At 33.8% G+C, this 15781-nt stretch overlaps 1 protein-coding gene across 4 annotated transcripts in view; it reads right to left on the reverse strand.

Annotated features, from left to right (window-relative positions):
- Window positions 1-300: 300 nt before the first annotated feature.
- The window catches only part of SPOPL (speckle type BTB/POZ protein like), a 52989-nt gene continuing 37508 nt past the window's right edge, over window positions 301-15781 (reverse strand). For 2 of the 4 annotated variants that reach the window (XM_027561726.1, XM_027561725.1), the window contains 6 exons: window positions 12467-12644; window positions 12331-12386; window positions 11242-11364; window positions 8076-8218; window positions 7933-7986; window positions 4433-4577 (listed from right to left, as the gene is read on the reverse strand). In XM_027561726.1, coding sequence (XP_027417527.1) covers window positions 4433-4577; window positions 7933-7986; window positions 8076-8218; window positions 11242-11364; window positions 12331-12386; window positions 12467-12644 — 699 coding nt within the window. Of the gene's footprint in view, window positions 4578-7932; window positions 7987-8075; window positions 8219-11241; window positions 11365-12330; window positions 12387-12466; window positions 12645-15781 lie in introns of all 4 variants that reach the window. The other 2 variants (XM_027561723.1, XM_027561724.1) reach the window with 2 other exon arrangements.

Consider the following 15781-nt stretch of genomic DNA (forward strand, 5'->3'; position numbering starts at 1 on the left):
CCATTCCTTTCTCCAGGGGATCTTCCCTACCCAGGCACTGAACCTGGTCTCCTGCATTGAAGGCAGATTCTTTACCATCTGAGCCACGAGGGAAGCAAATACACACATATGCAATATCCCCAGGAACAGGTCTTTAGTAGGTTCCAAAAAAACACTAGCTTCCCTATGTAGAAAAGACAATTACTATGCATAATTCTAAAGGTTACCACATCAAATACATAGCTCTTCTTGTAAAACATCACAGTAATCTGAAAAAGAATCATTCATACTTTTCAAATAAACACAAAATAAACCAAATAATTCTGAATAAGTAGTAACAACTTTATTTTAACTCAACGTGCTGAAATGCAAAAAATATTTTCAGCAACAAGATACAAAAAGTATGTATCTCATCATTGACATCAGCTTGATTAAAAATGAGGCTGAAAAGTTCAATGTGTCTTTATACATTTGAATCTTGAAAATCAATTCCCCCCAGAACTAATTTTTAAATAATTTCAGCAGACTTTTATTTTCAAAAATGGGACTCAAGTTATATTTTCATTCTAAAAAACTGAAGGCAAAAATTAACTGGGTTACAGTATACAATGATAAACTCTAACAACAAAAAAAGATTTAAATATAAGAATTCTTTTTCAAACGTAAAGTCCACATACTGCAAACAGAAGACACGGTGTGGTGATTTCATTCTTAGTGAAGAGGAAATCTCGCATGGTAGGCACTCAATATTTGTTCAACTGCACCTAAAATTTACATCATTCCATTTTAACACTTAAACAAAGTAGAGCTCATAATCTGTATAAAAGAGGTTTGCAAAATACTCTTATGTGTGCTGAAAGTGCTGTCTTTATAATCTGAAAACACTAAAACCCACCCACCCACCTTGTTTTCCAAGAATACACTGAATATTTTCATTTTACCCATCAAAGAGCATGAACATCCAACTCAGAATAATTCATCTCTTCAAGCAGACTTGGCTTTGAGAAAAGCTTGCTGAGTTGGACTTAAACAAAACAACTTACTGAAGTCCCTAGTGTTCTATTTTAGTTAACACTAGGAAGCATACAAAGATTCTGCTTAGATTTTGAATTTATGCACAAAACTTAAATGGGTAAATAAATTAGTTAATTACATGTCTGGCAATTTAAGCTCTAACTTAAATTTAGTTTAAAAATAAAACATTAATGTTCATGACAAATTTTTAAGAGATCTTCATTATATTTTTAAACTCAATTTCAAAACTGATGTCCTAAAAAGGCACTGTTTTCACATTTCATCATGCAGTAAATTGGTCACATTTTTGAGAATTATAATTTCCTCAATTGTCCCCCCAAATAAAGCACATTTAAATGGAATACATTTCAACTAACCTAAACTTTCAACATTTAACTGAGTCCTATTTTCAGAAATTCACTTTTGAACATACCACACACAAATCCAAGCAAATATACATAGACACACATACACACGCACACACACATGCCTAATGACCACATAATACATGCAAGGATCTCCAATTACTATTTCAAGACAATGACACATGAGTATTCAAGGAGGTAACAATGGCAGGCCATATGTGATGGCACCTTCATATTTGTGCTCCAAATACCGATACACACTAAAATTAAAAAATGAAAAAGGCACAAATATAGTGTTTCTGTATCTCAATCTAACAGTTCTCCAATGGTTACTTTTATAATATGTAACGTTAAGACCAGTAACTACTTTTCTAAGAAAGAGCTGTTTAGGTGACAAAAGGGAAACAGGAGCAGGCTTTAGTTCAAAAGGCAACACTGCTTGGAACAAAATCTGTGTCTACTGAAAACCATGTGTATAGTTGTTTTTTTTTTTTAAAGGCTATTAGAACACTCATTTCAGAATACATTAACAGTTTTACAATGCCTCAAGAACCCACAATACCAAAAATATACATAATAAATAAAAAAATAAATCAACTACCATGTGATTCTGTTAATATAATTGGTAGGCATTAAATTATCTGAAAAGTGGACATTTCTACAAACGTGGATATCCTTACAGCACAGTGTTTGACATTTTTGGTACAAAATGTGTTACCAAACTAAAAAAAAATCTTTATAATAAAACCCTTCAGATTTGCAATAAACACAAAAGTAAGGGTAAGCTGAAATGTACATTATAGATGTTACCACTGAAGTCACTATGGTTAGAAATGTAGATTCAAGCAGTGAATTAATTCACAATGCATCTGTGTGCATTTGATATAAATGGATACACCAGTATTTTTTTTTTTTAATATGTGACAACAAAATTCTAGGGCCTGAGAGAGGAATTTTTTTCTTCTAAGACCCTGGCAAAATCTCAAATCCTTAAAGTGTGTATGTATGTGTTTTTTTTTTTAAGCTGCACACTGTAAATTTAAAAGGCTCAATCTTATGGTTTAGCTAAGAAGTGAATTTCTGCTCCTTGTAATACTCTTACATAGTTTTCTACTCCCTATAATACTCTTACACAGGACAGAGTCCATTCATATCTAAGAATCCTTCTTCTATCCCAAGGTAGTCTTTCAATATTAAATTTAACTTAATACAACAAAGACTCAAACTACAAAAGAAGAAATGAAGATATCTGAAAATACCATCTTTTCAAACTTCAGTTTGATGTGGATAACAAATGGTTATTTGACAGTGTTTGTTCAATGTAAATACGAATCATTCTTGGCATATTAGGATTCAGTAAATACCTAATAGAAAACAAAAATAATATCTATTTTAAAACTTTAGCTTCATTTTTTTTCCATTTGCCCTAACTTCAAAAACTAAATAAACAAATTATACAAATTTTAATCTGGAGAATAGTTACATAGGTAAATATATAATATATGCATTCTTTTTTCCAGTGACACACTTTTTCCCCTTGTGGTCAAACACAAATCTTGCCTAAGAAGCATACTACCACTGTTAGAGGAAATCCGATGCAGGGCTTGACACTGATCACTCCTGCTTCGCCATGACAATGCACTAGAACAGACCTCTGCTGTGAACAAACTGAAGATATGTATGTGTTTAAAGCTAAAATTCATTTATAATAAAGAACTGGCCTGTGAAAAGCAGTTTATAAACAGTTTATCCTGTTCACATTATGCATTATTTCAATTATCATCCACAATGTTGGTACAGTTACTGAGATAGACAGGAGAAACCTCGGGAGGAAAAAAGGTTTCAGAGTGTAGCCTGACATATTCTAAGGGTCCTCTCCTTTGGTCTTCACATAATAACAGTTCATTGTTTTTAGAAGGAGAGTAGACTGCCTAGGATTCATTTACTGTTCAGGTGCCTTCTCTAAAGTGTGATCAAACAGTAGTAAATTCAATAATGAATGTCTGAAAGTCAAACCAATGTAACTGTAATTGGGAATATCTTTCTTATCTATTATCACAAACATCCCAGTTGCCTCCATCTTTCTTAAAAAATTCTTTCAAAAGTTAAGACGATTAATAATACCACATCAATTCCCTCAAAAGAAAGAAAAAAAAAAAGTACCATTTAGCATATAAAAGTTACACATTAAAAGTGCATATATATCTTCTTAATTGGCCCAGTCATTAAATTTACATTTGGTCATCCTTACTTTTAACATATAGAATTCTTCATGTAAATGTAGGTCACTATAAATTAAAAAAAAATTAATTCAGCACTAAACATGCTTTCTTCTTATTGAAATCTTAACCTCAATCAGTTCTCAATCACTGTAAACTTGGATAAATTCACAAAGAAACACAAGTAAAGGTTTGTTATGCTTCTCTTAGTTTGCTGGACAATTAACATACAAACATCACAAATTTCACTAAAAATTTGGGCCAATTCATTGCATATTTGCCCCCTGAAAAGAAAAATAAATTAGAACTGAAGCAGTGTATTGCCATAACTTACCTTGAAGGTAAGCAGGTTCTCCTGTATTTATAGAACGTAGACTAGAAACATTACCAGTCATCTCCAACACAAGTGCTTTTTTAAAGGAAAACCTAGTTTTAAACTTTTAGTACAGGACAAACCCTACAAAACTCATCTGCCTTTCTCAAACTAATGGAAGATCTTTTTGAAACTTACTATCTTCAGTTATCAATATTACTGCATTATGGAGCTAGTGCAATCCTGCATAGCCTTGGTCACAATGACAAGGCACAATAAAAAAATTAAAGTATTGTATGAACAAGAGAAGTCACTGAAGATAATTTAAGGCCTTGAAGTGAATTAGAGTATAATCAGTCTAATTTAAAGCTGAAGAATAAACCATAAATTATCCACCTGAAATGCAAGCAATATGCTTTTTCAGCTTCTGTTCTGTGGACAAAACAACAGAAACAACTCTCGCTTATGGTTTGTGTATTAGAATCCTTCTGGACCTGGAGGAGTAAAAGTCAATTCCATTTTTCTACAGTTCATGGAAGGTTTCAAGACTGTTTTAGCCGTTTTCGTGGAATACCAAACTGTGGACACTGTGCAGATGCTAGTGCTCGGAAGGCTTCTGCTACCAAATGTGGGTGAGAATGAATCATGGACTTCCACCCAGATGTTTCCATTATGTCCGCTGCTTGGCTGAAAAATAAAAGTAAGAGATGTTTACTAAGGAGTACTTTTCAAAATGCATTGTTACACTGTCATTTTTTTTTTTTTTTTAATTTACAGATTTCAAAATTCTGTCCCCCTATGTATTCACACCACTTGAATTCATTAAAATATCATCTTTACCTTATTGGTATTTTCTGTTGTAACTGAAACTGTTCAATTTTTCTGCAAATTCTACTCTCCTGAAGTGTATGACACTTGTCTGCAGAGCTCTACTCCCACTGTTACCATTTCTACACTCACTCTTTCAAGAGCTCCTTTCTCCAGCTCTTACACACAGGCTTTCTCTAGAGTTCCAAGTTTTGCCCTCTATTCTTCTTTAGAATTCACTGTTCATCTTATCTCAGCCACTTTCACAATTTTAACTATCATACTCAACAATGATAAACAGTGATTTGCTAAGTCCTAGGCCTCCCACAAGGTCTGTCCCCAACCACCTGTTTTCTTTACTTGGACATGCCTTGAAAACCGTAAATTTCAGAATGAGGATAAGAACTCAACATGTCTCTCTTGAGCCCCAAATTCTTCCTCTCTCATTTCCAATAAGCTAATGCTTCCATCATCACCCAGTGATTCAAGTCAGAAACCTGGGAGTCACCCTAGATGCCATCCTTTCCAATCAACCATTAAAGCCCTATTTGAATTCCCAAAGGTATCCTGAATCCCTAGTTAAGGCCCACAACATCTCATGCTTGAATTATTATCAGTCTCCTAATTTGTCTTCTACTCTATCATGCTCTTCTCAAACCAGCTTCCATGCTACCTCAGTAATAAACACCTTAAAAAGGTCTTCTTCTGTTGTTCTCCAATGCCAGTACACAGGTTCTTTAGAAAGAGAAATCAGAAACAAAGTTTCCCAGTTCTTCCCCCTAGCTTTCTACCTCCCATTCCATGCTTTGGCACTGTGTAAAATATTAATAATAACAACAACAGCAATACTGAACTGTTTATTGTTAAAGGATGTACAACATGCTCTGAGTTAACACAGTTACTCAAGCAATAAATCTAGTTATCCTTGCTTGTCTCCTGTCTTCTCTCCTTTCTACCTACCTACCATCCAAATAATACCCAAATGTTATAGACTGTCCATTCAAAATATTATATCCTTTTATTTCTTTCTAGCCCCACTATCACTAATCAAGTCAAATTTTTACCTTCATCTCTTGCCTGGACTATCTTCAATACCTTTCTAACTGGCCTACCTATACGTAACCATGCTCCTTAATTACCACCAGCACCTCAACCTCCCCACGCTCAAGCATGTGGAGAGACTGCTAAAACAAACACCCGATCAAAATTCTACTCTAGGTTAAACTCTTTTACTGTATGACCATCCTCTTTGAATAATGTCTAAAAGCCCTAATGTTATTTAGATGGCCTTCCATGATCTGATCTTTGACTTTTTTCCCCAGCTTCTCATACTCCTCATCCCCATACTCTTCTTTCTTATCTTCAAACCGTTGCACGCCTGTATCTTTTTTTTTTTTTTCTGGGACATACCTTTCCACCTCTTCCCTCTTCTTCACCGAGGTAACTTCTACTAATACTTCAGGTCTTTATACAACAATTCTTCAAAAGGACTTTCTCTGACACTTAGGTCAGGTCCTTTTGCTATGTGCTCAGATGGGTATGCTCTGCCTTACCTATTATTACACTTTATTTCAACTACTTTGTTTAGTTCCTATATATCTCCTGCTAAACCATAAACTCTAGGAAGGCATAAAAAACATATATTGTGTTCATAAATATCTGTCAAATGAATGATCTACTATTGTTTCATGCATCTATACTTAGATTCAAGCGATGCTTTCTGTCTGCAATGCCTCTTATTTCCTCCTCAGTTCTGCTTATTTCTATTCAGATTTTAAGACAAAGCCCAGTCATCTTTACGTCTAAACCTCCAGCCTTAGTTGTGTCCTGAACATACCCTTCTTTATGACATTACTTACCATATTATAATGAAATATGCATGGATGTGTTTCTGTTATTAGATAAATTTCTTAAGAACAAGGATTTTCCCTCATACTTGTTTCTATATGCAGCACCTCAGCATAGTGCTTGACACAAAACTGATGCTAGGCATTTAGTTTAGTTTGCTGAACTAAACATTAGCTAATAACAATTAAAAAATTTGCCTGACATCAAATTACCAGTGTACTTTCACATTTATAATTTCAACTCGCTGTTTAGAATCACACAGATTGTTAATATGCCTGATATTTTCATTGATTTAATTCAACAAGTATCTATTGATGGTCTCTATGTACACCATAGTTTCTACATGGGATACAGAATAAGCTTATATTTTTTTGACATTGTAAAATATTTTAACAGACTAAAATCAGAGATTGAATGTGGCAAAGTATGAAGCACCACAAAATTATCATTCGATTTTTTTTAATATACAGACTAGCTAGTAAAAGTATTCACTCATTTTTACCTTCAGAAAACAGAATTCACGAACTATTAAGAATTCAGTTAACCAACTTCAAATCTATCAAAACAGATGAAAGCAAGGGAATTGTAAGTCAAACATTCATTTTCCTGTCTTTGACACAATCTTTTTTTAATTTCTTACATCAATTTTTGATAATTTCCAAGAACAGAGTTTAATGGTACATAGGTAAAAACTAATCAAAAGCAGATGCAAATTCTTCAACCTACTGACTCTCCTTTTGATTCTGAGTAACTGCAAAGAGTAAAAAAGTCACTCGAAAAATGAGTGAAGAAGGGGGAATAAAAGGGAATAATAAATTCTCATGGTTATGTCATTCTGAAGATTCAGGCTTAGAAAGATGTCACGACTACCCTGCTCCTTACCAGTTTTACCAGGGGAAAGATCAAATTGCTACCATTTATGGAAGGCTAGGTAATTAACCTAATGCAGATGTGATGCAAGGTACCTGGCTGCCCTAAGAAGCAGTGGCACTCAAATGTCAAGACTTTCCAGGTAAACCTGGAGGGTACATTTCCTCATAGGATAAAATAAATATTTCCCACATTTTTAGAAATGCTTTCTGAAGCGGCAGGCACAGGGTCTCTAGTAGTCACTGAAATACCTGGACTGAGCCACATGCTAATGTGAACATATATGCTTAAGAAAAGACAGTGTCCATCCCAGTTCACATTACAAGCTGATCTACAAGGGAGCATAGCCTCAAGAATCCACTACATGGTTAAATTATTATTTTTTTAAACTGGCAGTTTGCTTCATGTCATTAATATCTGGATTCATACTTATTGTAGATGAACAAAAGGCTATGCAACAAACACTTAATTTCATGGATGCAGATCAACTTTAAGTCAGAAACTGATGTCATCTTACTTGCTGTTCCAGTTTTTCCCATCTTTACACCCAAGCTGTCGAAGTACACTGCACCTGCATTGAAGATTTAAACACACTTAAGAAAAAGTCAGGTGAAAAACTGTTGAAGGTGTCATGTCCACTGAAATACAAGCACAGCTTACCTATTAATAAAGTCTATGGCTTGTGCTTTCAATTGTTCTGCACTGTGCAAATCTGCAAGGACAAGGGTATCAGCAACATTTTCTACTGAGAGGTTACTACACAAAGCTTCTTCACACATGACCTTCAGCCGTTCCAGTGCATACTATCCAGAAAGGAAAACACAAAATTGAACATTTATTCAAAACTGCCAAGTTCTAAATACATGATATTTAAAGCATATTACACATCGAACTGAGGGTACTTTAAAAGTTTTTATTTTAAATATAAAGAAAGTATGAGTTACTGTATTCAAGATAAAGACTAATTTTTCTTAAGAAATTTCTATCTTAAGAAAATTTCTATCTAAGTTCAAGATAGAGGATGAACTGTCAACCCACTCCAGTATTCTTGACTGGAGAATCCCGTGGACAGAGCAACCTGGAGGGCTGAAGTCCAAAGGTAGACTGAGTGACTGAGCACACGCGCAAGGTATAGTGTATTTTTAAAACAGAGTTTCTTTAAAATCCTCTTAGTACTCAAAAAACAAACAAACAAAAATACCTTTATTACTTAATACTCTTAATGAGTATATTTCTCTTTTCTAATATTTTAAACACCAGTCAGGACACAGCATATTGTCACTACTTAATCCTGAAGAAAAATGATAAAGCTTAATACTCATAACCATAACTTGTATTTGACATACATGTGAAGAGAACATACTTGGCAGCTTTATTGAGGTATAACTGGCATACAATAAAATGCACATATTTGAAGTTTATACAGCCACATAACCATCATTAAATCAAGAGTGAACATAGTCATTATCCCCCAAACTTCCTTCTACCTCTTTGTAATCCTTTCTTACCCCACCTCAGGCAAGACCTCTGATATGTTTTCTACTGCTAGAATTCACATTTTCTGAAGTCTTCTATAAAAGAAATCATACAATTTGCACTTGTGTTTATCTGGCTTCCAGCAATTATAATTATTTTAAGATTCATGCATGCTGTTGTCTGTGTATCAATAGTTCTACACTGTTTACTGCTCAGTGGTATCCCATTGATCTGTTGATGAACATTTGGGTGTTTCCAGTTTTTAGCCGTTACAAATAAAGCTGCTACAAACATTCATATGTCATTAAACAGGCATATGCTGTCTTTTCCCTTGAGTATAAACCTATAAATAAATGCACTGGATAATATGGTTAAGTGTAAAACTTTAAAAAAATTGCCAAACGGTCTTTCAAAGTGGTTGTATCATTTTACACTCTCATAAGCAGTATATGAGAGTCCACATCCTTGACCATACTTGGTATGCTTTTAATAATTTTAGCTGTTATAACAATCATAGATGTATCTCATGGTGGTTTTAACTTATACTACACTAATGAGGTTGAGCATCTTTTGATATACTGAATGGACATTATTTTAAGAAGTGTCTATTCAAATATTTTTAGTTTTAGAAATAACTGTGTTTACTTATAACTGTTTTGAGAGTTCTTTATGTAGTCTGAATATGAAAGACCTTTATCATATATATTCTGGATAAAAGTTGTTCATCAGTTATGCTTTGCAAATATGTTCTTCCAGTCTGTGGCTAGTCTTTTTATTCACCTGTGTCTTCTGAAGAAGTTTTAAATTTCATTGAAGCCCAAGTTATAATTTTTCCTTTTATATATTTTTGGTGTCATAGCCAAGAAGTCTCTGCCTAATGTAAGACTTTAAAGACATTCTCCTGTATTTTCTTTTAGAAGTTTAAGATTTTTTTAGGTTTATAATCTACTCTGTGTTACTTTTTGAACATGATGTGAAGTACACATACAGAATTCGTTTTTTTCAAGAGTTCAACCACAGTTCATCTTTTTGGGTACAGACTACCAATTCCTACAGCACCATGTACTGAAAAGACTATCGTTTCTCCAATCAACTATCCTTGCACTTTCATCAAAAATTATAGAGTCGTACATGTGACAGTCTATTTCTGTACTGTCTATTCTGTTTCAATGAGTTGTCTATCTTGTCACCAATACAACAGTGTCTTAAATACTAAAGCTTTATGAGTTCTCCATTTTATTAATAGTGTTTTTCAAAGTTATCTGATTATTCTAGGTCCCTGCACTTGCATATACAATTTTAAAACAGCTTGTCAATTTGTACCCCTCATCCCTGCAAAGGCAGGTTAGGATTTTGATACTGACTTGCTGCTTCTCCTAATCAAAAGAGAAGTGCATTGTCCATTAACAAGACTTTCTCTCCATTTACTGAAGTGTACCTGATTTTCTATTATCAGTATATTGTAATATTCAGCATACAGGTCTTGAACATCTTTTGTCAGACTCATGTCTACGTGTTTTGTATTTTTCATTCCATTATAATGGCATTTATACATTTAAATTCTGAGACAGTTACAGATTTGAATAAGCTATAAGAAATAAGAAAGCTATAAGCTATAAGAAATAAGATTCCATATACACTTGTCCCAGTTTCTCCCTATGGTAACATTTTTCAAAATGAGTATGATTATCATTATAAATACATATTCATGCAAACACATACAGACATATACATGGACAGAAGCAGCATGGATATTAGTACTTTTGGAGAAAGCTCCCAATGAGCTTTAGCATTTTCAGGATTCAGAACTACTGACTTTGAAATCTCCTGCCACTTTTACACTGTTTCCCTATCTTCAAGAATTTAGCACTGTGAAAGAACATTACAAAATAAGATGTTTTTTTTCTCTATATCCTTGTATTAAAAAATAAATCTACGAATACAGGATTAAATTAGAAAAAATACACAATATTTTCTTCCTTTTTTATAGATGAACATCATGCAGTGTATCTTAAGACTATCTCTAAATTGCAATAAATTATCTGCACTACTGCATGTGTTCTCATAAAACAGAGTAAAGATACACTCAAAACTACTGTGTCTGAGTTAACATTCCATTTGCTCCATATACTCTAAATCAGCTCAAAATATTTTTATGTCTTACTGATTTAAAATTTTTTCATTTCCATATTATCCCACTGTGTTATTTCATAATACTCTCAAGAGGCATCCTCAAATAGTATAAATTAATTCAATACTTCAAGTTATTGAGGGTTCTCATTTGATGATAGCTTTCTAGATATGTCAAGCTTGAGGACATTTTTCAGCTCTTTAAGACCTAATTACTTACTTTGTCTGCAGCTGCCAACAAGTTGTCAGCCATTTTGTCAAGGTTTGGCGCTTTCCCTGTGTAAATGAATCTCATCATTTCTTTAAAAACCTCAGGGTCTACATCATTTATTTCCACTCGATTCTGGTATTGAAAACACAAAAAATGTTGTATTTCAAAAAAGCACATAGATAATGAACCAGAGCAAAACTGACAATAGTTTAAAAGCCCAAAATCTGCACTTAAGCAATGTACAACTCAAATATTCATTAAAGTATATTTTAAAACTTAAGCAGGCAGGTCTAAGAAGAAGTATACCAAGTCAAGCACTACCATGTAGAAATAGAAACCCCAGTTTCTCAGTTAAAAAGTCAAATACAAATAAAAACAAATGTGCAAGGTCAAACTAAATATATCTTTATTCAGTTTCTGACCTCTATCTTAGAGGAAGATGGCTATTAACTTTTTTTGTTCCTCTAGTTCTTTAGGGAGGAGAAAGCTGAGCCACGTAAATAAACTTAGGAAGGAGTTGCCCAGTTGGCGCACATGTAATACAACCAGCAAAAATCAATCTCTGGTCTTTAGTCTGATTACATTTCAAAATAGCAGATAAAAGAGAAATATCTGGGAAAACCAAATGGGTAGTATTACAGTTCAAGTAGACTAATAATAACATAATTTATGTCCTTTATTAAATATAATACACTTATTCTTATTATAGTGGTAAAAAGAATGTAGGAATTGTTTCTGTTCTAGAAAACAAATTCCAAAATCAACTCAAAAGTCTGGAAATAAGGAATATACACCTTAACCGGAGAACTCTCAAATAGGTATGGATCAGAACAGTCCTTTCAGATAGCTATCCTTTTTTAATAACAAATACTCACTTATTTTGCTATTGTGACACGCCACAATAGCAATAGCTGTTATTTGGAATGTTAGCCCACATTAAGCTAAATCTATTTTTCTACTATAGAACCCATTTCACCCCATCCTCTTATTTCTTTCTAAAATCCTAACAATAAGAACATGTACTGTTATTTGTAAAATATACATTCCAAAATTCTACATGTATATAAATTAGATGTGAGCCCTTTAAACAAGGTTTACCTTTTTACTTTCTTCCATTTCATGTTCAAACATGGCATTAAAAACTGGGGATCGAGCTGTAACAAGATTAAGCATCATTATTTAATGCAAAAATTTATGAAAGAAATGTAATATGTTACTCAAAAGTACAAAGTACCTGCAAGAACAGATTTATGAGCTTTAAATTCTTGTCCTCTCACAAAAAAACTGCAATCTGTAAATCTTGTGTTTTCCCAGAGATTACCTAAATCTTCTGCTAGTCGGCATTCAGGTACCTTTAACATATTTGTATTAGTATGTCCTGATATATTTACTGAATCTTGGACCACACTCACCTAATAAAAAAAAGAACAGCAAGAAAAAATACTTTCATAAATTAATATCAGTAGTAAGCTACTAAGTTTCAACCTAAACTTATCATTAAAATCACGCAGAAAATTCAATGTACTCCGTATCAAAAATGCTAACATTTGGGAACTGAATTTAAAGTCACAAATTAAAAGAGAGAAATGATACAGAAAAAAAAAATTGAAACGAATTAGATCATTTTAAGTGACATTTTATGTAAATAAATGGCTTACTGATTCCTGAGAATGCTCAGTTATTAAAGTAATCACAAAAACTATTTCTCAACAACAAAAAAAGGTCATAATATAATTCCAAATTCAAATAGGAGAAAATACTTTTCTGAGGAGAAAGAAATTTAATTTTTTATTTCCTCACATTACAGAACTATCAATATTTAAAGTTTATTGAACATATAATAAACACAGCATAACACTTATGACATTTTAGAATATTTTAAAATGTTGTTTAAAACTACAGACTATAATATGCAATTTGGGCAGCATTTTAAGTATTGTCCCTACATGTTTCAATGCTAATAACACTGATTTAAATATCTAGTAATATTGATTTAAATTTTAAAGTATAAGGATTCTCATAAAACAATGTAATTATTAATGTTCATGGAAATCTTTCATTAAAAAAACAGAACAATATAACTTAGTTCGATTCAAAGACCTTTATCTATGAAATAATCAATAAATAAACGTTGGTATGATTAAAACCAACAGTGGAAACAAGTGTCAGACTTTATTTTTTTGGGCTCCAAAATCACTGCAGATGGTGACTGCAGCCATGAAATTAAAAGACGCTTACTCCTTGGAAGGAAAGTTATGACCAACCTAGATAGCATATTAAAAAGCAGAGACATTAGTTTGCCAACAAAGGCCCATCTAGTCAAGGCTATGGTTTTTCCAGTAGTCACGTATGGATGTGAGAGTTGGATGGTGAAGAAAGCTGAGCGCCGAAGAACTGATGCTTTTGAACTGTGGTGTTGGACAAGACTCTTGAGATGGTTTTTCCAGTAGTCACGTATGGATGTGAGAGTTGGATGGTGAAGAAAGCTGAGCGCCGAAGAACTGATGCTTTTGAACTGTGGTGTTGGACAAGACTCTTGAGAGTCCCTTGGACTTCAAGGAGATCCAACCAGTCCATTCTGAAGGAGATCAGTCCTGGGTGTTCATTGGAAGGACTGATGCTAAAGCTGAAACTCCAATACTTTGGCCACCTCATGTGAAGAGTTGACTCACTGGAAAAGACCCTAATGCTGGGAGGGGTTGGGGGCAGGAGGAGAAGGGGATGACAGAGGATGAGATGGCTGGATGGCATCACCAACTCGATGGACATGAGTTTGAGTGAACTCCGGGAGCTGGTGATGGACAGGGAGGCCTGGCGTGCTGCGATTCATGGGGTCGCAAAGAGTCGGATACGACTGAGTGACTGAACTGAACTGATGATTAAAACTTTGCTTTTACATGGAGCCCAACATAATATGGATTAAATTATTTCTCATTAAAGATGACTATATTTTAAATGAAATCTTAAAACACCACTAAGTTTGGCACAAACTTTAAGAAAAGGAATACACTATTAATATTACTAGAAATTTCATATTATATTTAATAAGTGGAAGAAAATACTACCTCAACTGGTAAGGCAAATGTTTCAGAGTAAATGAACCATCTTTCACAAAAAATGCTGTTTTAAGCTGCTAAATTTTGTGGTTGTTTGTTATGCAGCAATAGATGACTGTTAATTTAAAGCTGTATTTCATAAGGTTTTCTTTAATTAATAGTATTGGTATGCATATGGACAAATAAACTGTAGAAATTGTACACTAGAAATGGATAAAATGGACCAAATTACTAACATGCTAAGAAAGTATAATAATAGTCTAATATAAAATGCTTGAGAATATTAAGTCTCATTAGTCCTTACTCACCTAGATGTAATAACATCTATTTCATACGAATGAACAAACACTATTTTCTGAGGATATTCTCATTAACCATTTTGTTTTCCTGATTTTACTAATCTTTTTGAAAACATGTCATAAAAATCATCTAATCCAATCACCTTATTTTATTAAAAAATTTGAAAAAGTGAGATCCAGAGAAGATAACTAAAGCATCCTAAATCCACTGCTAGTCAGTATCAGAGGAAGACTAGACCTACATTCCCAGATTCCCTTTTTTAGCATTCTTTGCAAATGGCAACCCACTCCAGTGTTGTTGCCTGGAGAATCTCAGGGACGGCGGAGCCTGGTGGGCTGCTATCTATGGGGTCGCACAGAGTTGGACACGACTGAAGTGACTTAGCAGCAGCAGCACTATATAGTCGGAGAAGGCAATGGCACCCCACTCCAGTACTCTTGCCTAGAAAATCCCATGGACGGAGGAGCCTGGTAGGCTGCAGTCCATGGGGTTGCTAAGAGTCGGACATGACTGAGCGACTTCACTTTCACGCGGTGGAGAAGGAAATGGCAACCCACTCCAGTGTTCTTGCCTGGAGAATCCCAGGGGCAGCGGAGCCGAGTCAGACTCGACTGAAGCGACTTAGCAGCAGCAGCAGTATTAATACTTTAATGCAGTTATGGCTCTGAAGGGATTTATTGCAACAATCTTGCAAGAAGTTTTTTCAAGTACAGGAGCTAAGACATTATGCATACAAATAAGTCCTCCAATAAAAATTCTTCTATTAACTTTTAACTATTCAAATTGTTTCTAAAATTTTACAAATTACAAAACGGGAAAAATCTTCAGTAATTCTTACCTGATTGCTGTTATATCATACATTATAACTTAATGATACTTAAATAAAAAATACTGGTATCACTATTCAGGGTTTAGTCAAGGGTCACAAAGACACTATTCACTTGTTCATATCAGCACTGCTCTTGTAACTTCTAGTGAGCAAAAGCTGGAGTGAATTGAACAGTTCAATTACTTGCATAAAGTACGTAGGATGTAGTGGAGTCATAAGAATGTGATCATATTTAAATTTAGGAAAAGATTTCTTAAGTTCTATTTATTGTTTAATAATCCTAACTCAAAACAATATATTTAATGTGTAAGTTTCACAAAAATCAGGTGATAGAAGGAAAAAAGATTAAAAAAAGATATTTCAT

Source organism: Bos indicus x Bos taurus, chromosome 2, assembly GCF_003369695.1.
Source record: "Bos indicus x Bos taurus breed Angus x Brahman F1 hybrid chromosome 2, Bos_hybrid_MaternalHap_v2.0, whole genome shotgun sequence".
In the NCBI taxonomy this organism is placed as follows: Eukaryota; Metazoa; Chordata; class Mammalia; order Artiodactyla; family Bovidae; genus Bos; species Bos indicus x Bos taurus.